The sequence below is a fragment of the Talpa occidentalis genome, unplaced genomic scaffold (assembly GCF_014898055.3).
Source record: "Talpa occidentalis isolate TD23 unplaced genomic scaffold, MPIMG_talOcc4v2.1 talOcc4.3, whole genome shotgun sequence".
NCBI lineage: Eukaryota > Metazoa > Chordata > Mammalia > Eulipotyphla > Talpidae > Talpa > Talpa occidentalis.
The window spans coordinates 37,821,424-37,849,401 of NW_023603184.1; the positions used below are offsets into that span (position 1 = coordinate 37,821,424).

Here is a 27,978-nt window from a genome sequence, read left to right on the forward strand (position 1 = left end):
ATTATATTTCCTTATTAATGCTAAAAGGCTACTATATAGCCTTTTGGACTTCCTAAATACACATTTAACAGCAAAACACAATTTATTATTTTACAGTATTTACACCAATTATTTCATTTCCTTGCCTAATTACTTTTATCTGAAATTTCAAAGCCCTGCTGAATCTTGTTTTACTTCAGACTTCAATAGAAATGATTTTGGAATTTACAGTTAAAAATGATCTTTGTGCTCTCCTGAAAAAAAAAGAAGGGAATGGAAGCATCACACTCCCAGACTTGAAACTTTACTACAAAGCCATAATCATCAAAACTGCATTGTATTGGAACAAGAACAGACACACAGACCAATGGAATCGAATAGAAAATCCAGAAATAAACCCACAGATTTATGGTCAACTAATCTTTGACAAAGGAGCAAAGAATATGCATTGGAGCAAAGAAAGTTCGTTCAATAAATGGTGCTGGGAAAACTGGGTCGCTACATGCAAAAGAATGAAGCTTGACTACTACCTAACACCATGCACAAAAACCAACTCAAAATGTATTAAAGAACTAGACACAAGATCTGAAACCATAAAATACATAGAAGGAAATATAGGCGAAACACTACGTGATATGCACATCAAAGACATCTTTACAGACACATCACCCAAAGCAGTGATAGTGAAGGTAAAGATCAATAGCTGGGACTACATCAAATTAAAGAGCTTCTGCACAGCAAAAGAGACAATAACGAAAACAAAGAGAAACCCCACCGACTGGGAGAAAATTTTTGCACACAACACAAATGATAAAGGACTGATCACAAAAATCTACAAAGAGCTGATGAGACTCAACAAAAACAAAGAAAATAATCCAGTCAAAAAATGGGCAGAAGAGCTAAAAAGAAATTTCTCTGAAGAGGAAATGTGAATGGCCAACAGACATATGAAAAAATGTTCAACATTACTTGTAATCAGGGAAATGCAAATCAAAACCACCATGAGATACCATCTTACACCAGTGAGAATGGCACATATTAAAAAAACTAGCAACAGTTGTTGGCGAGGTTGTGGAGAAAAAGGAACTCTCCTGCACTGTTGGTGGGAGTGCAAACTGGTCCAACCACTATGGAGAGCTGTGTGGAGATTTCTTGACCTACTAAACATAGAGCTTCCATATGATCCAGCAATTCCACTCCTAGGTATTTACCCAAAGGACACAGAAGCATCAATTCCAAAGAACACCTGCACCCCTATGTTTATAGCAGCACTGTTTACAATAACGAAGCTTTGGAAACAACCCAAATGCCCAAAAATAGATGACTGGATCAAGAAGATGTGGTACATATACACCATGGAATATTACTCAGCATTCGAAAAAGATAAACACATGCAATTTGCAGCAACATGGATGGCGCTGGAAGGGATCATGCTCAGCGAAATAAGCCAGAAAGAAAAAGAAAAATACCGGATGGTCTCACTCATAGCAGGAATCTAGAAAACTTAAATAAGGGACCAGGAAAAAGAATAACTATAAGAAAGAAAATATCAAAATCAACAAACAACTATGAACAAGAGACACTGTATGGGGGTGGGGGGGCGAGGAAAGAAGGGATTGGGGTAAAAATAAGGGGGTTATAATTGTATGGGGAATATAAAAATAAAATTTAAATTAAAAAATGATCTTTGCCAAAAAAAATGATCTTTGCTATATGTTTTTGGATGAATAGTTTCCTTTTCTTTTACTTAGAGATTTACCTTTATCAAGTCATATTTTATTAAAGCTGTAAAATTATCAAATGCATTTTTAGCATATGCTAATAAAATTTTATTTCCTTACATTGAAAAAACATTTTGAATATTTTATTGAAAATAACTATTTTGAAATAATATACAAAGAAATTCTGTATATCCTTACTCAGATTTCCCAAATATTAATACTTTATCATTGTGTGTGTGTATAAGATGTAAGCATACATATACATAACTTAAGTTTTTCTAAAGCATTTACAAATTGTCTTTACCCTAATCTCTAAATACTTCAAGGTATATTTTCTAAAAACAAGGATATTCTTACATAGTCATAAAAGAAATATTATCAAAAAAGAAAACCAACATTATATTAATCTATAGGTATTTAAATAATATTCAAGTTCTTGGTGTAGTGGATTATACTAAAGTTTCCTGATACTCAGGCTTGGATTGGTGAAATAAACCTTTTGTGATCATGGTGTAGAATTCAGCTTGATTTTATTTGGAACTTTAGCATCTATAGTAATAAGTGAGATTATACTATCATATTCCTTTAGGCACTTTATTCGGTTTGTAGTCATCTTAAAAATCAATTGGGCATCTTTTCATCCTCTCCCATTGTCTGAAGTCATTGATTTAACAACTAAAAATTACAACCCACTTATTTTTTCGTGCTGGGTGATGGCTACAGTAGTATTCATTTTGTGATAATTCACTGAGTGGAATACTTGCAATTTGTGCACCTTTCTTTCCTTATATATTTCAATAAAAAATTAACACAAGCTTTAAAAAGGATAAATTTTTAATCACTTTTCCAATTTCTTCTCTGGTAATTAGTTGGTCTATTCAGATTATAGGAAATTATCTATTTGCACTGTTTTCAGTTTTGTGTTCTCTTAAAATTATTTTATTTTATATTATATTCTTCCTTATAGATGGTGATGCCTGATTTCTCATTCCTAATCTTTCATTCTTTCTTTTTATCAGACTGAGAAGGTTTTTATCTATTTTATTGGTGCTTTCAAAGAATCATTTTCCTACTTACCTTTTCTTTTTTCTGGTTTCCTACTGGTTAACTTCAGGTTTTAACTTCATTGGTTCACTTCCTAATGGTTTAATATACTTTTTTCTCTATTTCTCAAACAATCACTACGCATTTTGAGTCTTTCCTTTTGAGTAATAAAGGTGTCGTATTTCATTAACAAGTCCAGCCTCATGCCTTCTAGGCTACTCAACAGGTATCTGGATCTTATTTTGCCCCATTTGCTCAGGGTCTAATCCTGGCAGGTCCTACTGTCTGGCCACAAGCATGTGACAAATAAATGTGTGCTGAGTGAACAAGTGGTATTGTTCTGCCCTGGGGTGTGTGGTGAAGATCTGTGTTTGATTTAGGGCCTACCCACCCATCCAAATACCTGGAGCATCCATCATGAGCTGGCACTAGGAACTGAACAGTGAGCTGAACAATTGTGTATCTGCCCCCTTGGAGCTTACATTCTAGTGACAAGTTACAGAACAAGTTAAGCGAGCGGAGTATTGGCTAGGAAGCCACAGAAGTGTAAAATATGGGTCTAGTGTCCCCTAGGAGGCCTACCAAAGAATCCCCAGAAATGGCACTTAGGTCCCTCAGAATCTGAGGGTCTATCCTATCTCCTCCCTCCCTCATCTCAAGAAGGTGGTCAAGGGTTTTCTTGTATAAAAGTTACTTGGTTTAGATTTATGCTCCTGGCTATAGCTGACTGAACCAAGGGACTGACCTAGGCATAAGAACTTTATCCAATAGGAATCTTCCCTATAGGATGGTCACTGACTTCCCCTCCAGGGAAGGCTTCACACCAAACAGAGGAAAAGAGAACACAGGGATAATAAGAGAGGAAGAAGCAAAAAAAAAATAATAGTAGAGTCATAATAATAAAGTCACAAACCCTGTGATACTAGGTTGAAACTATAAGTAACAACATCAACTCATGTTTTTTAGTAATATATTGACAGATACAATGATAAATTCAGATATGTGTGATACACATGTTAGCATACATACATTTATTTTCTAGCGCTGCCTGCTGAAAGGGTAATGTCACTCCAGAAGCCTTGAATACAACCAGTTTCTAGATCTTGGTTTCTAAGCACTATTCCTGAATAAAAGGAACCAGGAGCTGCTAGGAGAAATGGCTGGTGTCAGGGCTAGAACAGGAAAAATATGAATGAGCTTGGAATAGCTTGTGGTACCAAAAAGTCAGGGAGTGCTTAAAAAAAACAACGATGTGGGTGATGTTGAAACAACACAGGAGCCAACTTGAAAGAGTTCCCAGTGGCCAGATCTAGGCCAATTTGAGTAACAAAATTAACTATGTTAGTATGAGACTGTAACCCCTAGAATAAAACAAATATCCATTAACTTATCCTGATATAAATTATTGAATAAATAAATGGGAAAAAGAGACAGTTGTTCCTCACAGCAGAACACCAATTAATATAGATGGACGGAGAAAAGAGAAAGTCATCATCAGACAAACACAACATTAAAGCTTAGTGTAAGCAAGAACCACTGATCAGCACTAAGATCAGTGGGCACAGTCTAAGGATAAATAAGACATCTGCATAGCTTAAGGGACCTCCCCACATGAATCTTATTATAATAACAAAGGGGAAATTAGTCATTTTACAATGGAGAAACCGGGTCACATCACCTCCATCGAGTGATCAGTTAACACTCCCCGTTCTGAGGCACTGAGAAGGCACAGCATCATTTGTGTGGTGGTCTAGACCCTCAGTCTAAACATATGAGAACAGCAGACAGACCCAAAGACCCAAGTTATGGGCATTCTACAAAATAATCACCTTCGACATTTCTAAAGTATCCAGGTCATGAAAGGCAGACAAAAAAGAGCTGTCACAGGTGAAGGAGATGAGGGAAACAAAACAAAATACATTGTGGGCTCTTGGACCAGAGAAAGAACATCAGGGGGAAGACTGTCAAATTTTGGAAGTCTATAGACAAATTTGTAATAGTGGATCAAAGTTAATTTCCTTATTTTAATAGCTATACAACAATTTTATAAGATACTAATATTAAGAGAAGCCAGGAAGAGTAAATGGGAACTCTGAAACTTTCTGCAAATCAAATTATTTCAAAACAAGAAGGAAAAAAATAAAAGAAGCAACAGTTACTGAGGTAGGGAGCAGCAGACACAGCTCCTTGAGGGACTAGAGGCGATTGATGGAGCCTCGTTCCAGCTTCTGCCTGTCTCATACCCACATTTTGTTAGGGCATTCCTCTATCACCCAAGGGACTCTGATACCTACTCCTCCTACTTCCTGCTTCCTGAAAGAACTTTACCTAACACCAAATCCAGGTTCTGAATCAGCCCTTATGGGGAGGGTGGTGTGGTGGTCATCAATGGCAGCCATGGTGGATGATGCCCAGCATGCACCATGCCTGGCTGAGTTCTGCTAAGCTGAGGGTGAAGCATGGGGTCTCTGGAATGCCCTGGCTGGATAGTGTGCAGACCCTGTGCTCAGCGACTAACATGCAGACTTACTGGGAGCGACTTGCTGCGGGTTCCTCAGCTGGGCCAGCAGCATGAGTAAGGAGACTCCAAGGCCACCTGGGCAGAGCCTGACCCCATGATCTCTCCCCGAGAGCTCCCCAATGTCTGTGTTGTTAAGGCTCCTAAAGGAGGCCCCTGTCGAGTGGAGCTTGCTTTGTCTTTTGGTTACTTTTGTCCAGCCCAGATTTGGGCAGGGTAGTGCAGCAGGCAGCATTTCTTCATGTTGCCTGAGTCCCAAGCGGGAAGAAACATGATCTGGCCTTGACCCCAGAATACAGGGTGAGGAGGAACAGCAGTTATGATATGGCAGTGGAAGGGGGAGGGTTCTAGGGGCGCCTTCCCCTTGTAATTCTAGGGCAGGGGAAAGAGGTAGCTACAGCCTGAACAACAGCTCCGTGCTGGGACCTCTGCAATCTCTCCATTCCAGTGGAGACACTCTGGGGACTCAGTTGCATGAGGGCACGGCCTGGTCCCTGTCTTACTGCCAGTTGCTCTTAGCTGCTATACATCTGAGCTTTCTAGGAACACGCTAAAGTTCCAGAGACTATGGGGGGGATGGGGATCATCCTGGAGGACAAAAATAAGGAACCCCCCCTCCCCCCGACTCCTCACTGCCTGGATGGAGTGGAAGGGTAGCCCTTCTTCTGAGGCTTATCAGCAGGTTTTGGGCCCACAATGAGGGGCTGGGGGAGAGCAAAATTCCTGCTTTAGACTCTGGGGTTGAGGAGGGTTTTTTAGGGGGCTGTGAGGAGGCAAGCGGCTTTAGGCCTGCTGGAGAGGAGGGAGAGGCAGGAGGGCAGGTAGGTCAGTTGCCATGCCACAGCCGGGGGGCCTTTATTGGGTGCTGAGGGCACGGACAGGCAGGTAGTAGAAGGTAGAGGGTGAATCACACCTTTTCAGGGTGTAGTGGCGCTCGGATGTCCAGTTTGTGGGTCTTGCTGTCTTTATCAATGATCTCCAGCCTCAGTTTGGGAGGGCGTTTCTCAGCTTGGGGTGAGGGCAGCTCAGGGTTCTTGAGTAACTGCTTGTCTGAGTCCTCTACGGTGATGCGCAGAGTGCAGCCCCCTGGCAGCAGGTCCTGTTCGTAGGCGGCGGCCAGCTGGTTCACCACGCGGCGCTCTACCTGCAAGTGCAGGGGCAGTGGCCGTCTCTGCTGCTACACAGGCCAGCCTGGGCCTGAGCCCAGAGGCCAGACTCTGTCACTTACTACTTGGACAAGACAGAAACCTCTGAGCTTGCTTTCTTACCTGCAGTGTGCAACTAACAACACACAGCTTGCAGGACTGTGCTCAAGATTCAGTGATGTCAGAGCCTGAGACTCCTAACTCAGTTTCCCATCCTGGTAGGGGCTCATATTCAGTTGTCTCCAGGACAGGGGTTTTACTTGCTCACACTGTTTTGGGTTTTCAAGGGGCATCTGCTCTGCAATATGGATAATCCCAGCAGCCAAAATCTAGGGAGAAAGGCTGGGAGAAAGGGATTGGGTCTTGGGGCACCAGGGAGGGAGGTGTGGCCCCTGCACTCACCTCATGCTTGATGGAGCGGGCGCCATAGTGCACATTGTAGCCGTCGACCAACACATCTGCCACTTCGCGGTCCCAGAGCAGTGTGATGTTGTGCCTCTGCTTGGCCTGAGACAGGAGAGAGAGTGCCTGCATGTGGCCCTGTGCTTTCCATCACTCTTGCCTGAGGCCTGGGCCCGTGTGAGACCAATGCCCCCAGAGCTCTTGACCCTACTCCACTTTATGACCCATTTTGGAGAGGGGGTGCTCCCAGCCCAGTGTACCCTGATTTCCAGTGGGCAGAGGTCCTGTCCCCATCATGGGTAGCCCTCATTCTTACTCTCTTGGCCCAGAAGTTCAGTTCCTTGTTGACTAGCTGGATGAGTTCTGAGTGGCAGAAGGGGAGGAAGTAGACAATCTCATTGATTCGTCCCAGAAACTCATCCCTCCGGAAGTGGGCCTGCAGGGTCAGATTAAAAGTGCTCAGTGACTCAGAGGGAGTAGAAGGAATTATTGGACCCCAGTGGGGAAGATGGGGAGAATTCTATATCTTTAGGATGGCAAAGAGGATCTCCCCACTCTCCCCACCAGAGACAGTAGCAGAAGGACAAAGGCCTCTTACTTTTAGGATGGGACGAATCACATTCTCCTTGAAGTTCTTTGAGATGGTGATCTTGTCATTCATCTGGACATCACCTGTGGAAAGATAATCATAAACTGCCTACTCCCTACACCTAAGGACCTTTAGGAGCTGTGCTGTCCCTTAGCCCCATCCATGAAGAGCCCTGGTCTTGTTCCTGATGGTCTGTGTGATCCTGGTCAAGGTCCCAGGCTCCCTGGGCCTTGGTACTTTCTGAGGCCCTTCCAGACCTCATGTGCCACAAAGCCTGGAGTTCCTTAGATATGAAGGAGGGGAGTGGGGAGAAGAAGAGAGAGGATCAAGACAATTTCTGATTTGGAAGAAGAGGCCTAGAGGGCTCAGTCCTAAATAGAAAGGTAAGAAATGGCCTCCTGTCTGATATGCTCCTCCTTTAAAAAAAAAAAAAAGCTCAAAGGGCAGGTTTATTGTAAAAAGGGAAGGGAAGTAAAGGATGCTAAAGGATGCTTGCACAGACACAGGCAGGCAGAAAGAGCTGTCCTGGGAAGGGACAGGTTTGTTAAGAGAGGCCTACATAGTCACAGGTGGGTAGCCTTGGGAGAAAAGCTAACTCTGTTGCTTTGCAAGGGGAGACGGTGAAGAGAAGCACCTGCATAGTCACAGGTGGGCAGGAGAGCTGCCCCAATGCGCTCCTTTCCAGGGCCCACCGACACAGGAATCTTCTGGATAAAAAAGGGGTTATCCATCTCTGTAGTTTCTGATCTGACATCCCTTCATCGTACTCAAATGTCATTATCTGCTGAGTGTATGTCTCCTCAGTCCCTAAAGCCCTGGCCTCTCCTTGGATGTCTCTGTCCATTCTTCTATCGGGAGCTTTCCTGTCACCCAAGAGACCTGGGGCTTTCTTGAGGAAATCTGTCTCTATTTAACTTTTTTTCTTTTAAAGAACTGGGGTACGGGCCAGAGTTGCGGTGGGTGAGAAAATTCACCAGAGAGAGCGGGCAGCAGAACAGGCAGATGTACCAAAATACACTAGTGAGGGAAGGAGTAGGCGAGACAGGAGAGGTCTGCTGTGCCATGTGGGTTGCTCCCTAGCCAGCCGGGTATCGAACTCATGCTGCAAAGGCCACGGACAGCCTCACAGTGCTGTGCTCAACCCCCTGCGCCACCAGGGAGGCCTGAATCTGTCTCTATTATCTGGTACAAGTTTGGTGTCTGGGCAGTGCCTACCAGGGACAAAACTGCCAACCAGGACTCTCACCTGGACCTTGGACCCCAATACCATTCTTGCCCCCAGAAGATGTGCTTGTGGCCTGGTTACCTGCCCAGTTGCCCAGACAACTCAGGCCCTGTACCCTACCAAGGTTCTCGGCGATACGGTTATGGCTCATCTCCAGAGCTTCCTGCCTCAGCTGCAGGGCATGTTGTGCGATCTCATCACTGGCCACATTAGAGGTCATGATGAAGATGGCATCCTTGCAGTCAATGGTCTTCCCTTTGCCATCTGTGAGCCGGCCCTGGAAGGAGCAGAGATGACACGGTCAGGGAGCATAAGACTGGGCAGTTTTTCTGGGAAGTTTGTCCAGAACCCCTGTGTATCCCCCAGGCTTGGGCAGCAGCTGCTGCACCCACTGAAAGCACCTCCAGGCCAGACTGCACCCACCTGTTGGCATCCCTCAGGGTAGTCAATCACCTCCGGAGCTCAGAAATCAGCCTGAGTTAACACATGCATCCACTCAACACACTTTCTTGGTGGCTCTCTCTGGACGAGGCTCTGTGTTGGGTTAACTAGGAACTCACTGAGCCTTCGATTATGCTCCCACTTTAGAGGAACAACATCCAGGAAAGAAGCAATGCCAAGTGACAATTCACTGGGTTAAGTGTTGGGGTAAAGGGAGGCCCAGGTTGCACAGGAGTTCAGAGAAGGGTATTCAACAGCCAGCCACTGTGGGGACATGGTGATACTGATGAAAGTCCCTTACTGCACCATGCTGTGGTATTACAACTGTTATTAGTGTAGCAGATCCTTATTTTATATACATACAAATAATCAAAATGAGCAAAATGAGGGCCTCCCTGGTGGCGCAAGGTGTTAAGACACAACCTATGATACTATCCATAGCCACTATAGCACGAGTTCGATCCCCAGCCAGGGAGCTACCCACATGGCGCAGCAGACCTCTCCTAACTTGCCCACTGCTCCCCTCAACAGTGTATTCCAGTAGATCCACCTGTTCTGCTCCCCTCTCTCTGATGAATCCTGTTTGTCCTGCACCTCTGGTCTACACTCCAGTTCTTGTATGCATAAATAAATCTTTAAAAAAATAACTCATCATCCCAACTGGGAAGAGAGAAAAGGGAAAAATATCCAAATGAGCATGAATCTTCTCTTTAAAAAAAAAAAAGAGTGAAATGAATTGAAACAAGTATAATGTCTGCTTCTTTGGGGCCATTCTCTGGACTGACAGAGAGGGATAGAAATTAAGGTTCTTCTTTTAGCCACCTGGGGGGCTTTTCTTTGGAATCCTCAGCTCTTTCTAGACACGAAAAAGCAAACATCTATCTATACTGGAGATGCACCAAGGGAAGAGGACAGAAGCAACAGCAGAGAGAGGCGATGGAAGAATGAGAAAAGTATAGCTGTTTTTGGCCATTCAGTTCAAGGGCAAGGTGCTCCATCCACGCAACCAACCTCCAATATATCACCGCATAAGTGTACCTTACAGTTTTTCATAACACAAGCTAGAGACTCACTGAGAGAAATTGATGGAGTCACAGCAGTGGAACCTGATGGGCACCCCCACCTCCACCACAGTGGCCTCCTCAGTGCTCTCCATGCATGGCTGTGCCTCACCCCCTAAGTGCTGGCACTTGCCTGAATCCTCACAACCCTATCAGGACACTGCCTCAGAAATGTTCAGTCACTCATTCACAGCTAGAAAATAGAAGTGAGAGTGGAAGTATATGTGTAATTCCAGAATCCATGGCCTTCCCTCTGTATGAGGCTACTGAGGTGAGACCATCATAGCTGGATAAATGAGGCCTTGTGTAAGTTTCTTTCCCTAAATAGTTTTTAGGCTTCTGTAAAATTCAGTTTGCCTCCTTTGATCCTCACTGGAGAGAAGCAACTGGGGGAGTGGGAAGAGAGAGCGCTACCTGGGTTGCAGACAAAGCATGGCTTCTGCAGGCTGGACAATATAGCCCTGGGGATAGGTCACTGGCCTCAGCCTGTTGGCTCCTGCCTGAGCAGCGATGCTGGGTCCTGCCCCAGCCGTAACCAACCTCTTCAGGGTCAGCACTTGCTTCCAAAGTCAATGCAATGGCAGACCAGCACTGGCTCTCAGAGCCAAAGGGGGAAGGACTATGCATTAACTGAGCACTTGTGTGCTGGACACAGTACCAAGTGATTTACAGCCTCACTTTCCACTGGTTCTTGGCAGAGGCCTCCCAGAGAGTGGTCCAAAGGGGGCATGGAGATCTAGGTCCTGGTCACTCTCCTAATTCCTGTCCTGGGGAAAAGGCAAAGGTGCGATGGGTGGGTGTTCTTGAGCTTTTGCCATTAGCTTTCTGCTTCACCCCCTGCCTATGGATGCCACCACCAGAGGATCTACTCAGCGCAATTTTAGTTTGGGACCAAGCCTGAGTGTGTGTGTGATGTGCCCAAGCACATGATTATGACACTGTGTGCTCCCCACTCACCTCACAGAGCTCACCCTGAGGACTGAGTTCACACACTGCTGCACTGGCCAGAGCAATAACCTGGCAGCAATTTCATTCTGAGAGATCAAAGCTGCGCTCATAACCGGGCTGCAGATGGGTCCCAGGTGGGCGAGGGGAGCAGGTGCAGCGCATGACTGACCCAAAGGGTGACTTCCACGGTGCTCATGCCTCCTTCCTCAGAGCCCTTGGTAATAAAGATGTGGCCCAAAGAAGGAGCTGTCACCGACCCACCTGCCACTGAGTGGAATGCAAATGCTCCCCCCAGGGTTATAGGGCTACTCGCCTGTAGTTTCTTGTATGAATCGTCATAGGGAGCAGAGGTCAGGCTCCCTGGGCACTACCTGCAGTAGTCCTGCATAAAGACTCCTACCTTTCTGCATCTAGGCTTGGGGTACATCCTGGGTGGGAATGGGGGTGGCTTCCCTCAAGCCTCTCGACTGGATTAGCTGCTCTTACACCTCTTGGTACTGGCTCCTCAGCCCAGCACAGCACTCACCAGCACACACTCACTCCCCACTCATTCATGAACACAGAGGCAGGCCTAGTGACTGTCTGTCTGTCTGTCTGCATCCTTTCTGCCTCACAGAGAATCACATGAATACACAGATTTGATTTGCCTCCTACCTCTTTGGGATATCCCTCTTTGACTCTTTCCAGGTAGGTCCCAGGTTCTTTTTTTTTTTTTAATTTTAAATATTTTTTTATATAATTCTTACATCATTTTTCATTTTTGCACAATGTATACGCATTTTCATTTTGGTTATATTCTCCATACAATTGCACCCCCCTTTGACCCTCTTTTCTCTCCCTAATTAAGAGGTTGCATCCCTTTGTGTGGCCTCCGTTCCCCTCTCTGTGCTGAAGCAGTCCTTAATCTGTACTTCCTGTCCAGAACTCTCCTAAGCCCCAGGCCTCTACTGCTGAGCAATGGCCCCATGAATATCTGGCTGTGCCTCAGGCATCTCACAACAATTCCAACCTTAGCTCCTCATCTTCCTCACCCATCTGTTGCTCATTCTCCTGCACTCTGCCTGCGTGGGAGGCAACAACAGCAATCCTGTCCCCTGGGCCAGAAATCCCACCACTGGTCATCCTTGAGTCCTCTCTCTCTCCCATCCAACACAAAGTCCTGCAAGTTCACTTTCTGGAAGCTCTCCCCATCCCATGGCCCTTGCTTTAGCAGGAACATCATTGGTTCCCCTTCTCTCCCCACTACCTTTAGGCTCTTTATAAGGTGAACCCTCATCACATTTCCCTCTTGCTTACAGTCTTAGAGTTTCTTTAGGATCTACCAAGTAAATCCATACTTCTTCACATTGTAACTGCCCCCCGCCCCCCGGCCTTACCCACCTTGTTGCCACTACTTTACCCCACTGTCCTCTGCAGTGCAGTAGTCCCAGACAGATGCAGAGACCAGGCTGTCTCAGGCCCCATGCTTCTGCAGACTAGGCGTCTGTCTGGCCCTTCTCCACTCTGTCTATCTGCCAAACACTATTCATCGTTGGAAGGTTTGCTGAGTTACTGCTTAATTAAGTTAGTCAACAGAGCCTTTCCCCTGTGATGGGACTCTGGGAACAGCTGGAGTGAGACCAGGTCCCTGTCTTCCTAGAGCATATCGATGCATAAACTTGGATGGCAACTTTGGTCAATAGGACTGAGGGCACAAATGCCAGAAACTCTTGTTTGCTGGTGGGGGTTGCAGGAGGAATAATCAACTCCCAAAAAGTAGCCAGTGGGGTGACGGCAGCAGGGGAGGTGTGGGTAGGGCTACACTTGGTGGGTGAGCATCTTCCAGGTGGGGCTGACTGTGTTTTAGCCGGCAGTTGTCACTCCTTCTGGGCCTAGGATGCAATCCCAGGCACCTATCTACCTGTCTCTCTTGATCCTAGCTGCATGGTAGTTATTATTTAAGCTGCAGACTCTGGAATCGGACTGCCTGTGTTTGAATCTAGGCAAATCAGTTACCTCACTTTATTTCAGTGCGCACATCTGTTACATGGGGGCAGCAACACTTCACAGTGTTGTTGGGAGGACTAAATGAATTGATATATCTATATTTCTTAGAAGAGTGCAAAAATGTGCATTATTGTCACAACTCCTTTCTTTTTTTTTTTTTTTTTTTTTTTTAAAGATTTTTTTATTGATTGATTGATTGATTGATTGATACATACATACATGCACTGGGTACAGTCAGAAGCGTGGGAGGGTGAGAGAATTCACCAGAGCCAGAGCAGGGAGCAGAGCAGGCAGAAGGACCGAAGCACACTGCTGAGGGGAGCAGCGGGCAGCAGGAGAGGTCTGAGCGCCATGCGGGACCCTCCTCCAGTGGCCCGGGAGCAGCCGGGGATCAAACCGGCGCCGCAGAGGCGGCGGGCAGCCTCGCAACCCAGCGCCCAACCGCTGCGCCACCGGGGAGGCCCTATTGTCACAACTCCTTTCTACCTGTCTACTAGGCAGGGAGCACCTGGAGGACAGGCCTAGGTCTGGTCCATGGCTGTGCACCTGAGTGCACTCAAGAGGCTGGGACAGAGGTCTCAGAGTACGGGGGCAGGAAACTACGTGACCTTTGAAGGACTAGCCTTTAGTCTTCAATAGGAGGTGTGGGGATAGGGAACAGGTGAGGGGCTAGAAAAACAATATCAAAACTGGGGCCAGGACAAGGATGCTGGGCCGGGTGAGGAAGGCAATGGCAGCTATGGGGACATTTAGATCTGGGCCTTCCTGTCTTGGTACCTCATCAAGTGCACTAGTGACATGGGAAGCAGAACTTTATTTGTTTTCCCAGAAAATGCTTAGTGGAAAGTTGGGTTGGACTCTACCTGGCCTGTGCTGGTTAATATAGTCCCTGCATGGGGGTAGAAGAGAAGCCTCATCCTTTGTCCTGCCCTTGCCTCCTCAAGTTCCTGAGAAAGTCAGAGGCTAACTTCTTGTGTGATCATAAGCCCTCCCACCCCAAGGTCAGGGGTGGTAGAGAACTGGGGCACTAGATCAGCTATATCTGTGGCCCAACCCTGGTTCCCCACACAGCAGCTCTGTGGCCTTGGACGAGTCATTTACAACCTCTCAGTGTGAACTTCTTCATCTGTAAAAAAAATGAGTTTCTACCTTGCCTGGTTATTGTGATGATTAATAATATCTGTATAATCTCAGTACAAGCTTAGTATAAAGAATATACGAGATAAAAGAGTGAGCACTCCTGGTTTAGAGCTCACTCCACAAGTGGGGAGGGCTGTTCAATTTGTGATGAGCTTGGAGTTCCTCAGGAGAGAGGGACTCTGGGAGCCAGAGCAGCACCATGTCATCATCAGCATAAGCAGCACCAACTTTACTAACATTTTATAGAACCGGTGGAAACAATTTTGACACATAGGGAAGGGCAGGAGCTATCTGAGTCAGAAGGGTTAGTGGAGCTTATCTTAGATCCAGTCTCTTTCTTTGTCACATGAGATCCAAACTGATGCCTAGCGATGGAGGATGGAACTTGGAGGTATCTCTCACTTTCTCTCCACCTCTACCCCACTCTGTCTCTAGAAGGCAGCCTGGGCAGTAAAAAAAATTCAGTTCTTCTTTCCTCAAGTGACCAGCCTGGGTCCCAGGAGAGAAAGGGGGTGAAGCTAATCTGCTAAGGGACTGAATGTACAGATGGGGCAGAAAGTTGCGGAATGACCAGCCAGGCCTCTGTTATTAACAGTCCCCCTCCTCCATGCCAGCCCAAGCTGATTTTAACCTCATCAAACAGCTGCAGCATGATGGTGAGTACATCTGGATGGGCCTTGTCCACCTCATCAAAGAGCACCACGGCATTGGGGCACTGCTTCAGCTTCTTGGTCAGCTGGCCACCCTCCTCGTGGCCGATGTAGCCTGGTGGAGACCCGATAAACTTGGCCACCTGAAAGAAGGAAGGATATGTGTTAGGGAGGCCTTTCTATGCTGTTTAGTTCCTGGTCTGGGGCATGCACAGGAAGATGGCTTCTACACTGAGATGGCCTGGCTCAATAAGGACAGTCAGGCTGTCTCCTTCCTGGGATGGAGGAATCCTACAGTGACGGGAGAGTGGATACATCTTTTTAATGTTTATTCTTCAGAGCAAAACAGACCAGTAACCCTACTGTACACATTAGGCCCCCAAGGACAAATCCCAAGGCTGCTGGAATGACCTCAGGCCCACATGACAAGCCACAAAAATATCCAAGCAGAGTTATGTTGACAGGCCCTCCAAATCATGTTTCACCGAGGACTCTCCCTTACCTCATGACGCTCCTGGAACTCAGACATGTCCAGCCTGATGAAGCCCTGTGTGGAAGGAAGCAGGCACCAAGTCCATGTGGAGGTAGGAAGGTAGAGAGAAGCGCTGAGGAGGAGGGCATCTCAAACATCACCTCTACTTCAGACCACACAAACCCAAGATCTTTTTTCTGATGTATTTTTTCTGGCTTCTTGCCTCCTTTACAGTGTACTTATCTTCTACAGTTCCCTCATCTCCTATTTTAATAAACCCAAGTCATGTTCTTGCCATTCTAAATATGGCTCAGAATGTCTCTTTTCTCAGGCAGGCTACTAATGATCTGATTACCACATCACTCACCCATGCACCCCTCCCGCATCTCCTGAGGGCATCCTGTGTGTGCTGGGCACTAGAGCCACAACGGTGAATGCATCTTGGGTTCTATTCATCGAGTGGGCCAGGCAGACATGAACAAAGTCAGTCCTGATCGGTGATACTCCTGATGAGACTGAGGGGGGCAACAAGTATCTTGAGCCTTCAACTTTGCAAGTCTGAATGGGGGGACACATCCCTTTGAGTTTAGTTTTCTTTTAAAATAATAAACACTTTAATTCATTTATATTTCTTCATTTGATCTAAAAGCTTCCTACTGGTTGCCTTAGGAGTGATTTCCGGGAAGCGGTCTCCTGGGGTGAGGCTAGAACACGATTAGCTCCAGGGAGAGACCACTTTGCAGGTGGGATGTTTGCACATCCCACAGTTAACACAGGCTGAGTGCCCACTCCTTTACGGAATTTAGGGAGTTATAAGGGCATTCACAGGTGCTTGTCTTGTCACCCAGTCTCTCCAGGCTCTTTTTGCACTGGCACACATTTCCATCTGAGATCTGGGGATCTTTCCACTTGTCCTGAGATTTGAGGATCATGGGCGCCCAAGTCCCTGAGGTAGGTATGTCTGAAATTTGGGCCATATTCTAGCTTGGCTGCTGGTTGGATAGTCTCTCAGTGATGCACATCTAGTTCAACATCCTGCATCTGAGGTAGAAGGTGACAGAAAGAGCCCAGGGCTGGAGCCAGGGGACTCAGTTTTCAGTCCTAGTATTGCTACTGTCTGTGTGGCCTTGGGTATGTTGTCTCTCTCTCTTGAGCTCTCATTTCCTCCAATGTAACACTGGGCATTGGCTCCTCTCCCTGAGGAAAAGGCCTAACCTAAGAGGTGGACACAGGCTTAGGAAACTTGTTAAGTTCATATGTGTGTATGGGGGGTGGTGGTGGTGAGACTGTTATCAGAGCACATGGGAACCAGCCAGCTTTTCCAGAGGCCTCAGGCAACTCAGCCAAGAGAAACACACTTCAGAGAGGGTGGGAAGATGGCCATGAAGAAGCTGAAGTGCTGCCCAGAGGAGGCAATGGGTTGGAGGCCATGAGATGGGTAGCTGATGATAAAAGCCGACAGTCACTTAGAGCTTACTATATGCCTGACAATGTTTTAAGCAAGCCACCAAAGGCTTAGACATGTACAAGTCTATGAGGTACTATTATTATTCCCACTTTACAGATGAGAAAACTAAGTCACAGAATAAAGTAATATGCCCAAGATCACCCAAACTTGGCAATCTGACTCCAAGTCTGTGCCCTTAGCCACTATATTCTGTTGCCTCATATTTCCTGATGTCAATAAGCTAAAGCTGGGCTCTGGATAGTCTTCATCTGAAGAGTTCTAAGGTCTGTGTCCAAATGTCAATCAATGTCCCAGGATACCAGGAGTACAGATTCCAGTGCTTCCTTGTGTCAAGGGGAGCCAGGTTCCCAATCTAGTTCTTTCACTGATTTTTTTTTTTTTAAGATTTATTTATTTATTTATATAAGCACTGGGTACAGTCAGAAGCATGGGAGGGTGAGAGAATTCACCAGAGCCAGAGCGGGGAGCAGAGCAGGCAGAAGGACCGAAGTACACTGCTGAGGGGAGCAGCGGGCGGCAGGAGAGGTCTGCGCGTCATGTGGGACCCTCCTCCGGGGGCCGGGGAGCAGCCGGGGATTGAACAGGCACCACGGAGGCTTCGGGCAGCTTCTCAACCCCCCACTCAACTGCTGTGCCACCGGGGAGGCCCTCTTCTACTGATTTTCTATGCAACTTTGAACATGGGCTTGGTTTTCTTGGCTGGAAGAATTTTAGTTTCCCATGAGCTTAGTTTGAGGTTATCTAAAAGTGAGGCAATAATAATGACAGTAATATTCAACATATATTGGTTGCTTACTATGTGCCAAGAACCATGTTTAGCATTTTATAACATCTCCTTTAACCTTCATAACAGTCCAATGAGCTAGGCACCTTTATCGAACTTGTTTTACAGATAAGAAAAGTCATGTAAGCAGAGATCCCAGCCAAGTCCACACAGTAGTTTAGAATTGGGATTTGAACCTAGGCAGTTGGACTCAGACCCTTTATTCTTTTGTCATACTGCCATCCAACCAAAAGTCTTAGGGTTCATTATTTCATAATGAAATTACAGAATGCCATGAAGATTCTTTCTCAAGGATTAACCCTAGTGGAAGTTAACAAGGCTGCTCAATTTGATAGAAACAGTACAGACTAATGGGAAAATAAAAAAGCTCAAAGATCTGACAAAGAAATTATAAAAATATGCAAACAGTGCCTTTTGAGACAGCAAGACCCAGAGGGATTAGTGACTCTTTATCAATGAGGAAGCTAAAGATCAGAGAGTCAGAATTCAGTTTCAAGTCACTGACTCCCTGGCCAGTGGTCATTTCATTTAGTCAGCCCCACTTTGCCCTGGGCCTGGACAGAGCACTTTCCACACCCTATTCCTCAGGTCCTGGAGGTGTCAGGTACACTTATTAGAATTGTAGTACAGGAAGGCAGATGTTTATCTGGTCATATGGCCAGAAAATGTCTATGCTAAACATATTCTATAATGAGTTGGCTCACAGAGTTAGCACAGGTCATGAGTTTCTATAGAAGCTCAAAAGTTATGATTTAAAAATAAAATATGTGAGGGCCTCCCCTGGTGGCGGAGCGGTTGAGTGCTGGGCTGCGAGGTGAGGGTCCCACATGGCGCGCAGACCTCTCCTGCCGCCCGCTGCTCCCCTCAGCAGTGTACCTCGGTCCTTCTACCTGCTCTGCTCCCCGCTCTGGCTCTGGTGAATTCTCTCACCCTCCCACGCTTCTGACTGTACCCAGTGCTTGTATAAATAAATAAATAAATCTTAAACAAAACAAAACAAAACAAAACAAAACATTGTGCTCTCACTCTTTAAAATAAACAAATAAATAAACACTATGGAATAGTTTAAAAAAAAATAAAAATAAAATATGTGGATGCTCATATTGGTTTTCTCAAGTTTCTCATTTCTCAATGTGAAATGGGTAAAAAAATGACACATTTACAATGTCACCTGTTATTGTAGCTGAAAACAACAGCATTGAGGAGCCCCCTTCTTCCCTTACCAAGTGACCTTGATACATCCTTAATGTTACAGGGTCTCAGTTTTCTCATCTGAAAAGTAGGTCTAATTCAGGATCTGTCCTCCTCACAGATCAACTAAGACAGCAGACAGGCTGCCAGGGTAGTGTACGCAGAGATGAATAAATACGAGACAGAAACAGAATGTTTAGCATAGACATTTTCTGGTCATATGACCAGATGTTTAAGACCTGCCTTCCTGTGCTACAGGTCTAACAAGGGTACCTGATACCTCCAGGACCTGAGGAATAGGGTGTGGAAAGTGCTCTGTCCAGGCCCAGGGCAAAGAGGGGCTGACTAAATGAAATGACCACTGGCCTGGAAATGACCAGCAGGCACCTGGAATATGCTAGACCTGAATGAGCTGTGACTCACATGATCTCACCAGATCCTCATGACAACCTTAGAGCTTTGAAGCAAGAGAGCTGAAACTTTAAGCAGCCAGTAAAAAGCAGAACTGGAACCTGAGCCAAGGAAAGGCTGGCACCAGAACCTGGACTACCCAGCCTGTCACCAAGGGGCGATGGTGTTCCTTCCTTCTAGGCCAGGCATGTGGAGAAGGATACCCTCCTCACCCTTTCAGGACACCCTGCACAAGTGTGAATGAGCCTATAACTAAACAGATGCATCATCAATCTTTTAACAAGTCCCTTCTCCTTTCCACACCAGTAAGTTGGCAGATACTTTCCTTCTACTTCCACTGTGTATGAAGACATATTAAGACAGCTTGGATAAGGAGATTATAATTTGTAATTAAATATTAACCTTTCTGACAGTATTAAAATTAAACCACTCAGAATTCTTCATCCCTAATCAGGTGGTTCCTGCCTGTAACTGCATCTTCCCTAATAGTCTTGCTAGTTTATGGCCCTTTCCAGAGTGCTAATTGTTTCAATTGCTGCCAACCTGATGAATTATCCTAAAAATGCTATTTCAGTTGGAGCATATTAGCATGCCATGCACTGCTTCTTGCCTGCCTGCCTGGCAAGTGGGTCTGTTCTGGCTTTGGCTGAGGCAGCCCTTAGCCACTGGCAGAGGTAAGGAGGCTGAGGAGCCTCCAGCTAGTTATGTCAGACAAGGGATGTGGATGCGACACAGGAGGACAGTCTGAGCTACCTCATTTCTGTGGCTGCCAGACTCTCAGGGAGGTGGCAAGAGGGCAGTTAAGCCTGAAGCAGGACAGAAGACAGGACTTTGTGCTTTTGGGGCCAAATGGCCAGTTGAGACCTAAGCAACACCTTATTGCCCCAGCTGGGGAGACTTTCCAAACCAGGCAAGGGCATCTAGTGTTGGGGAAACGGGGAGCCTCAGCCTCCATACTAGGAAGGCTAGTAGAAGAATGTTTGGCTATAGTTGAAATGTTTCTGCAATCTCCAATGATTACTCTGACAATTCTCTCTGCTCTCTGCATGACAGCAAAATCCTGTGAGTCTAGAAAGTCCCAATGAACGGGCCTTGGAAAGGGGCATGAGTGGGATGGGACCGCCCTCTCCTATTGTGAATCCAGGGCTCTGAGTCACAGAGGAAACGGGAGTGTGACTGTCCCACAACCAAGGGCATACAAGACCATGTTTAAAAGCTCATATAGAATGGAGAGAGCAGGAAGGTATCCTCTTTTCTCTGCTTGTTTTCTCCATTATGCCCTAAGATCCCCTCTAGCATGGCAGTGATGGCACTGGACAGTAACAGTATGTTTCTGAAGCTGATTCCCTCTCCAGACTAAGCTCCTCAGGGCAGGGAGAATGTCTTAATCAATGCTATACTATCACTATCACAATGCCTGGCACAGAATAGATGCTTGAAAATATTGTATGGATAAATTTCACTAGGTCTCTCAAGTGCCCTGAGTCATGAAGAGCAAGGATTATTTTCCCTATTTCATAGATGAAGAAACTGAGATTCAAAGAAGGTTGATAACTTGCCCAATTCTTGGAATACTTGATGGCCAAGTTGGGACGAGGGCTGAGATCTGCTTCCTAGGCAAAGGCCCATCTTTTTGATCGGCTATTGCCAAATCCAGGAAGCCTAGGAGATTTTAGATTAGCAGAAGTGGTGCGGTCTCCATGACCTGGAGATCAGGCCTAGTCCTTACCTTTTTGGCATCTTTGTGCATATATTTGGCTGTCTGTTTGGCTAGCTCTGTTTTTCCTAGTAAGAAGGAAGGGAGAAACATTGGATTAGGACCGGAGAGATCACTAACACCTGGAGTGAAAAAAATTAGAAATGAATGGAAATAACACATTTGACAAATGGGAATTTTGAGGATTGGTGAGTCTCCCAAATTCAATGAGGGAATTAATGGTGAAACTGGGACCAACATGAAAGTCTACATTGCAACTTGATTTTTCTGTGGATGGGACTGAGGCTTCACTATAGCCACATTCTAAAAATGGGAAGTTGTCTTATAATCCAGAGCCCTCTTGTACTTTCAAGCCCAGCACAAACCTTGCCTCTCTTAGGAGTGCCCTGACCTTCTGGCTCCATACACTGCAGCTCTCTAGACACTCCTGGTCTTGCTAGCCATATGCCAAGAAGAGGGTGGGAGAGAATAACAGGCACCTCTCCTTGGTTTCACAGTTTGTAACATAAAGAAGGAATGACAATACCAGAAGAGGAGGCTCTGAAGTACCATTAGGTATGATGATGAAGCCTCCGGAGGTCACTGTGCACCACAGGAAGTCAAGTTCTACAGTACCATAGCATCATAGCACCATGGTGAGGGAAACTTTTGGGACCCTCCATCTGAGGGAGAGTGGGGAAGTAAGGCAACAAACCCACAAAGCTCCCTATCCAGACAATGGTGGGAGGTGGTGGGAATGGTGACGGTGGTAGGTGCCTGAGGTCACGGTAGAGAGTGAGGGGTGAGAATGCTTCATATAATCCAGCCCAAATGGCCTGAGAAATAATCCACCCATTTTACTGCAGCCAGGTTAGCTATGTACCTAGCACTGTGCTGGCCACCAGGGGCCTTCTTTAGCTCATTAAAGCGTTGTGTCCCAGGCTGTCCTGCATAAGGTTAGTGCGCTGGCAATGGAAGTGGTACAACCCAAAAGGCTGCCTCTGGGTCTGCAGACTGACTGTATCAGGGCGAGGAGATCCCAAGGGACTGCTCCTAATTCTCCAGGAGAATTAGGTGCTGTACATAGCTTCCAGAGGGAGGGGCATAATTCCAGCTGTCCCTAAGGAGACATGATCATAAACACAAAGTCCCCTTGCTGGCTCTGTAATTTGAAGGTCATGGTTTTGTAGTTGAACTAGAGGTGGTTCAACTGGGACTGTCTGGCCTGTGTGCTTCCCCAGCTCTCCTCCCCACTGGTGATTCTGCTCCCAGTTACCTATTCCAGATGATCCCAAGAAGAGGAAGACCAGAGGGTGTTCTTCGTCATACCAGCCATTCTCCTTCCTTCGGATCGCTATGGCCAAACACACGAGATGGGGGGACGGGGAGGGAGGCAGATAAATCAATGACACAAAAGGCAGGATAATTATCACTAAGTATACAATATGTTTTACTGCTCTGCGCCCACTCAAAGTCCTCACTACCATTAGTGCTGCCTAATCTGATTAGCTGGCAAGGCCCCTAGAGACACCTAATCAGGTTAGCATGGATTTGGAAAGCTGCCCAGAGCAGATTTCGGATAAAGTTTTCCAGGATGAGCACTCAGCGTTGCCAGGGAAACTGAAAGGCGGGTGGATGGTGAATGGAGGTGAAGGGGGTGGGGGGCTGGAGAAGGAGAATTCAAGAGGAACTTTAGCTCTTGGCTGGTTACCAATCTACTCACCAATGGTGGTACACTGAGTCTACTCCTGTGCAAATGGGAGAGGCAGGACCCCCTGGCAGGACTGGGGGATCTAGAGTGTGAGCTCTGGACTTGTTCCCATTTGGGGAAACCAAGGTCTAGTCCACTGTCTGGAAATGCAGCCAAATGTACCTTCTGGAAGCTACTCAAGGGTGTATGGTGCTCAGCGCCCAGGAGGGTAAGCCACTTGGTTAGCATCTCTATTGACAATGGGGAGAATGAGACAGATATGTACTAGATTCTCTGGGGGCCCAATTTTGCCAGAATGAGACCTGACCCCTCCTCTTCAGGAGGAAGTATATAATCATGGGCTGTGCACTCAAGGTGAGGAAACCGAGTGCCCAGTTACAAAGTGGGAGAAGCAGGCTCAGAAGCAGCGCTCAAGTGGAAGAGCAGGGTGGAAAAGAGCAGAGCCACCAGAAGAACCATTTATTAAACCTGCTATCTGCTAGGTATCATTGGAAAAACTGCCGGCATTTTACCACTCAAGACCCACACAAACTCACTGAGAGGAAAGTAGTATTTTTGGCTCCAATATACTGAATAGGAAACTGAGGCAAAAGATTGAGACTTGCCTCAGTCACACAATGATTAATGGTAGAGTTGCTTCTCTCTCTAAAGCTACCTTCCTTTTTTTTTAAAAAAAAGATTTATTTATTTATTTATGTAAGAATCAGGGTACAGGCCAGATGCACAGGAGGGTGAGAGGATTCACCAGACACAGAGCAGGGAACAGAATAGGCAGACTGATGAAATACACTGCTGAGGGGAGCAGTGGGTGCGACAGGAGAGGTCTGCCGTGCCATGTGGGACCCTCGCCAGCCGGCCAGGATCGAATCGGTGCTGCAGAGGCTGCGGACAGTTTCACAGCGTGGCACTCAACTGCCTACGCCACCAGGGGAGGCCCTAAAGCTATCTTCTTTTTTGGGGGGTCATATATGGTTGCTGAAAAAAGTGAGTATCACTTTGGGCTGCATTAATGAAACATGACAGTGAGAAGCAGGGAGGGGACAGAGTGCCCTGCAGTATCAAGGTTGGTCTGTTAGATGGCAAACATCTTGGCTACCTGTCTTAGGAGCTCAAGTCTTTGCCATGGTCTTTCTCATCTCAATCTACTGCTTTGACCTAAAGTGCTTTCTCTCCAGCTCTGGCCATGACAGAAACAGATGGAAATTGTGCAACCTCATGGACATCAGATTAGACATTGCCTAAACAGAAGATGTTCCATGAGAATTCTGACGGAGGCCCGAGGAGACACTCAGTCCAATCTCTCCCCTGGGCAAGGCCCCAGATCTCTAAACTGACTGGCTTGGTGCTCTGGAAGGCTTGACTCCAAGGGGACCCACAGGCCTCACAGGAACCTCAAGCCTGACCGAGAGTGAGACCGCAGTATCCTGACAGAAAGAAGAACCTGGGGGCAGGGATATTGGGGGAGGCGGAGGTATAACTGGCAAAGGCTAGACTTCCTCGAACACCATGTGGATATAGGTTGGGAGGAAGTGAGAGAGAGAGGTCATCTGAAAGGAGTCACCTTCTTCCAAAAGTTGGCTGAACTGAAAATGTAGGTTGGAAGGGAGCTGAGCATGAGCTGGGTTCAGGCTTCATGAGCTATTAGGGGAAACAGATATGTTGAGGCCACACTCATACAGATGGCCCCAGCGGGGAATGGGGTTCCCCAGAATGTCAAGTACCTGAGGTTCCGATTCTAACCTCTCTTTCAGGGAAGCTTCCCAGTCCACCGAGAGCTGCGGACTGCTGGGCTATGTGGCTCAGAAACACCAAGGAGAATGTGGAATTGGATTATGCCTGGGGGCATCTTCCCCCCTTCTTTTCTAATAATGCACCTTGGAGAGAGCTCTTTATAATGCCAGGCAGACTCCACTGCACAGCTGTCCCTGGTCAATTCTGCCAGACCCAGGGCATGAATCTGGGGTGGGCTTGATCTGGGCCCCCCGTGAAATAGGCGAAATGCCAACCATTAAGCAATTACAACTCTGGATATTTCTAATAATATCTGAAGAGAAAAACGGCCAAGCAGATGGAGTCCGACAGAATGAAAAATGGAGGCAGCTAGAAAGGACTGGGAAGGCAGGCTCCTGGAGCGTTTGGTGGGCAGGGTGGCTGAGGACCAAAGCTGGGAGCCTTGAGGGTCCTGTCAGCCAGTGTAGAGGCTGGGCTAGTCAGAGACCTGCATGGGCCCACTTGAGATGTGGCCGCAGGTGCCAGTGCTCTCATCGTGGATTAGAAAATGCAGCAATTTACTTTGGCAGCACTTCACAGTCTATAAAGAACTTCTGGACACATAACTGCATTTGAGCCTTGTTATGAACCTACCAGGCAGGCAAGGCAGGGAACCTGATTCCCATTTTATAGATGAGAAAATAGTTACAAAGGAGTTAAGTGACCTCTCAAGGTTACAGCTAAATAAATGAAGACCCTGGGCTTTAGCCCCAGCTCTGGCTCATTCTTGAAGTTGAACTGGTGCTTTAGCAGAGGAGTTGGCACTTTCTGCACAGCTCCTGGCAAACTGTCTCCGTGTGTCTCTCAGATGGGCTCACACAGCTATTCTGCATGTGGCCTCAGGAATCAGTCTCCTGACATCTCACTATTGCACTTGGGGTTCAAGACAGTGTCAATGTCACCTGAGCGGGAAGCTCAGCTTCTTTCCAGGCTGGTCCCACCTGCAGAGCCCACCTGCAGGCTCTAATAGGTTCTGCTGCTTCTCCACAGGCTGGGCCAGGACCAAGGCCTCCTGGCTGTGTTCTTCCCCTTATTAAAACATTCTCCTGGCCACATCTGCCATGGCTCAGCTCACTTGGCTCGGCTCAATTGCGGCTGCCGTGTCAATTAACTCCATTCCACTACATCTACAGCATTAATTCCTGGGGGACTCGCCGGGATGTGCTCATCTCCAGGGTGGTAGGGCAGAGAGGGCAGGAGTACAAGAGCTAGTTTGGAGTACAGGCACTGACACTTACTAGTTGGCTGACTTTGAGTAAAACTCTCCTTTAAAATCTCTTTAAAAGGTTTCTTCAACCCAAATGCCCAAAAATAGATGACTGGATCAAGAAGATGTGGTACATATACACCGTGGAATAATACTCAGCATTCAAAAAAGATAAACACATGCAATTTGCAGCAATATGGATGGCGCTGGAAGGGATCATGCTCAGCGAAATAAGCCAGAAAGAAAAAGAAAAATACCGCATGGTCTCACTCATAGCAGGAATCTAGAAAACCTAAATAAGGGACCAGGAAAAAGAATAACTATAAGAAAGAAAAAATCAAAATCAACTAACAAACAACTAAGAACCAGAGACACTCTAGGGGGGTGGGGGGCCGGGAAAGGAGGGATTGGGGTCAAAATAAGGGGTTGCAATTGTATGGGGAATATAAAAATAAAATAAAATAAAGTTAATGAGCACCTACATGTACTAAGTGGTGTTCTAAGTGTTAGGGATGCAGTAACATAAAAAAAAAAAAAAAACACTGTACTATTTCTTATGACCAAAATAAATAAATAAATAAATAAAATCTGTTTCTTCACTTATAAAAGGTGCAGTCACACGTGCTGAGTCAGCCCCATGAAGATAAAATGAATAGATGATTATGAAGCACTATTTAAGTTGCAAAGAGTAGAATAAATTAAAAAAATGGTAATTACAGCAGTAGTAGCTTTACAGGTATCTCTTTAATTTTTATAATAATTCGGAGAAATAGGTATTATTTTCACTTCACAGAGGAGACCGAGACTCAGAAGAGGGCAGTGGAAGGGTTTCATCGCCTGTGCCCTCAATGGGGGAAGGCGCGTCCAGATCTGCGTATTCCGTGGGAGCAGATGCCAGGTGATCTACTGCCTGAGGGGCTCTTGAGAAGAGTCCATCACTAGTTTAATGCCTGCTGGTTTAATGAATTAATTCTTGGTCTTTCTGGAGATTACAAATGGGAAAGAATAGCTATTTCAGCTCCCATTTTACAAAAAAGTGTGAGGCCAGACCCAAGAGTCTCTTATGGCTGCAAGTGGTTATTAACGCCCTTGGTGAATCTGGCTACCACTTTCTTCTTAATCCCTCTTCATGGGGCGTTACCAATTTGTCCAGCAGACAAGCTCTGTGTTGGGTGCTAGGGCACCCCAAAGAAGCCTAAAACAAAGTTGTGTCTTTTAGGTAAATGTTGCTATGAACACTGTGGGTTCCAAACGGGATGGCAGCACTGGGAGAAGTGTGGAAGGAACCATTTGTACCTGACTGATGTTTGTGCCCAAAACATGAGGGGGAATCACCATGCAGTCAGGGTAGGATGGGACATTCATGCCTCGGGTTTAGAGGATGTAAGAGAATAGTTCTCTTCCTAGAATTGGGAGGACTCATCTTTATAAAGGCAAACTACTGCTACTGAATGGCTGGTATTAAAAATGCAAAGAAAAGTTTCTGCTGAGCTTTCAGCAGCCCCCCCCAACTGTGTGTACAAGTGTGCACATGCACATGTGTGTGCACATTGAAGGTGGGGATCACCAATGGGAAGAATGACACCTTCCAGAAAGAGGCTGAAATGAGGATCTGTGGAAAAGAGAGGCAGAATGTTGACATGGGCTCACACTTTCTCACTTGAATTCAGCTGCCTTACACACACCTGTGTGGGCAACCCTGCAGGAACAGAAATGAATGAAAGGTAGTTTCTGACCTTTGGAGAAGTGAAGCAAAAGGGGAGGGTGGGATCCACAGAGCACAACACGGGCACAGGTGAGGCTTGGTGGCAGAACACTTTTTAATCACTACCACTCCAGAAGGGAAGGTTGAAAAAGGTGTAGGGGTTGGGCAGATTATATTTTGGACCAGCCAGAGAGGGAAAGGAAACATCAGACAGGATGGTGAGCCCAAGGTGTGCCGCATGGCTGATGTTGAAATCTTGAACTCGGACCAGACCCCAGATAGGATGAACAGTTGAGAAAGCAGAGGCAGATGTGTTTCAGAGTCAACTGGGACTGGGCATAATGGATGTCGGGGACAGGCCCCTGACCACAGGGAGTGGTAGGGAGCTTCCAGGTGTGCAGGGTGATCTGCTGCCCAGAGGAAGCTTCTTGGATTAGATATGGAGAATGCCCTGTCCACTCAGAGGTCAAAGGTCAAATGGTATGGGGTATCGTAATGAACTATTCTGTTATAGTTGCATTGTTAGTATGTGTGAGCTACTAAAAAACAGGCTTAACAGCTTCTCTTCTTTCCTCAGAGCACATCACAGAGACAGACAGGGACCACACCAAATAATTCAACAAATCACACTAATCATCTACTTGGAGCAGAGTGCTGTGCCAGGAAGTGGGAAAATAAAAATGATTCTGGTCTCTGTCCGCAGGGGTCTACTGT

General features: G+C 46.4%; 1 protein-coding gene and 1 long non-coding RNA gene across 3 annotated transcripts in view; one reads left to right on the forward strand and one right to left on the reverse strand.

Moving 5' to 3' along the window:
• Positions 1–1,899: 1,899 nt before the first annotated feature.
• The window catches only part of CLPB (ClpB family mitochondrial disaggregase), a 142,262-nt gene continuing 116,183 nt past the window's right edge, over positions 1,900–27,978 (reverse strand). For both annotated transcript variants that reach the window (XM_037522910.2, XM_037522911.2), the window contains 9 exons: positions 22,148–22,225; positions 20,905–20,960; positions 15,352–15,396; positions 14,831–14,992; positions 8,744–8,900; positions 7,408–7,481; positions 7,126–7,245; positions 6,810–6,914; positions 1,900–6,406 (listed from right to left, as the gene is read on the reverse strand). In XM_037522910.2, coding sequence (XP_037378807.1) covers positions 6,170–6,406; positions 6,810–6,914; positions 7,126–7,245; positions 7,408–7,481; positions 8,744–8,900; positions 14,831–14,992; positions 15,352–15,396; positions 20,905–20,960; positions 22,148–22,225 — 1,034 coding nt within the window. In that variant the 3' untranslated portion in view covers positions 1,900–6,169. The remainder of the gene's footprint in view (positions 6,407–6,809; positions 6,915–7,125; positions 7,246–7,407; positions 7,482–8,743; positions 8,901–14,830; positions 14,993–15,351; positions 15,397–20,904; positions 20,961–22,147; positions 22,226–27,978) is intronic.
• On the forward strand, positions 11,132–27,977 carry LOC129146604 (uncharacterized). The gene is made up of 5 exons (XR_008553501.1): positions 11,132–11,207; positions 11,690–11,760; positions 21,390–21,527; positions 26,353–26,457; positions 27,842–27,977. It is a non-coding gene; the product is annotated as an uncharacterized LOC129146604 (long non-coding RNA).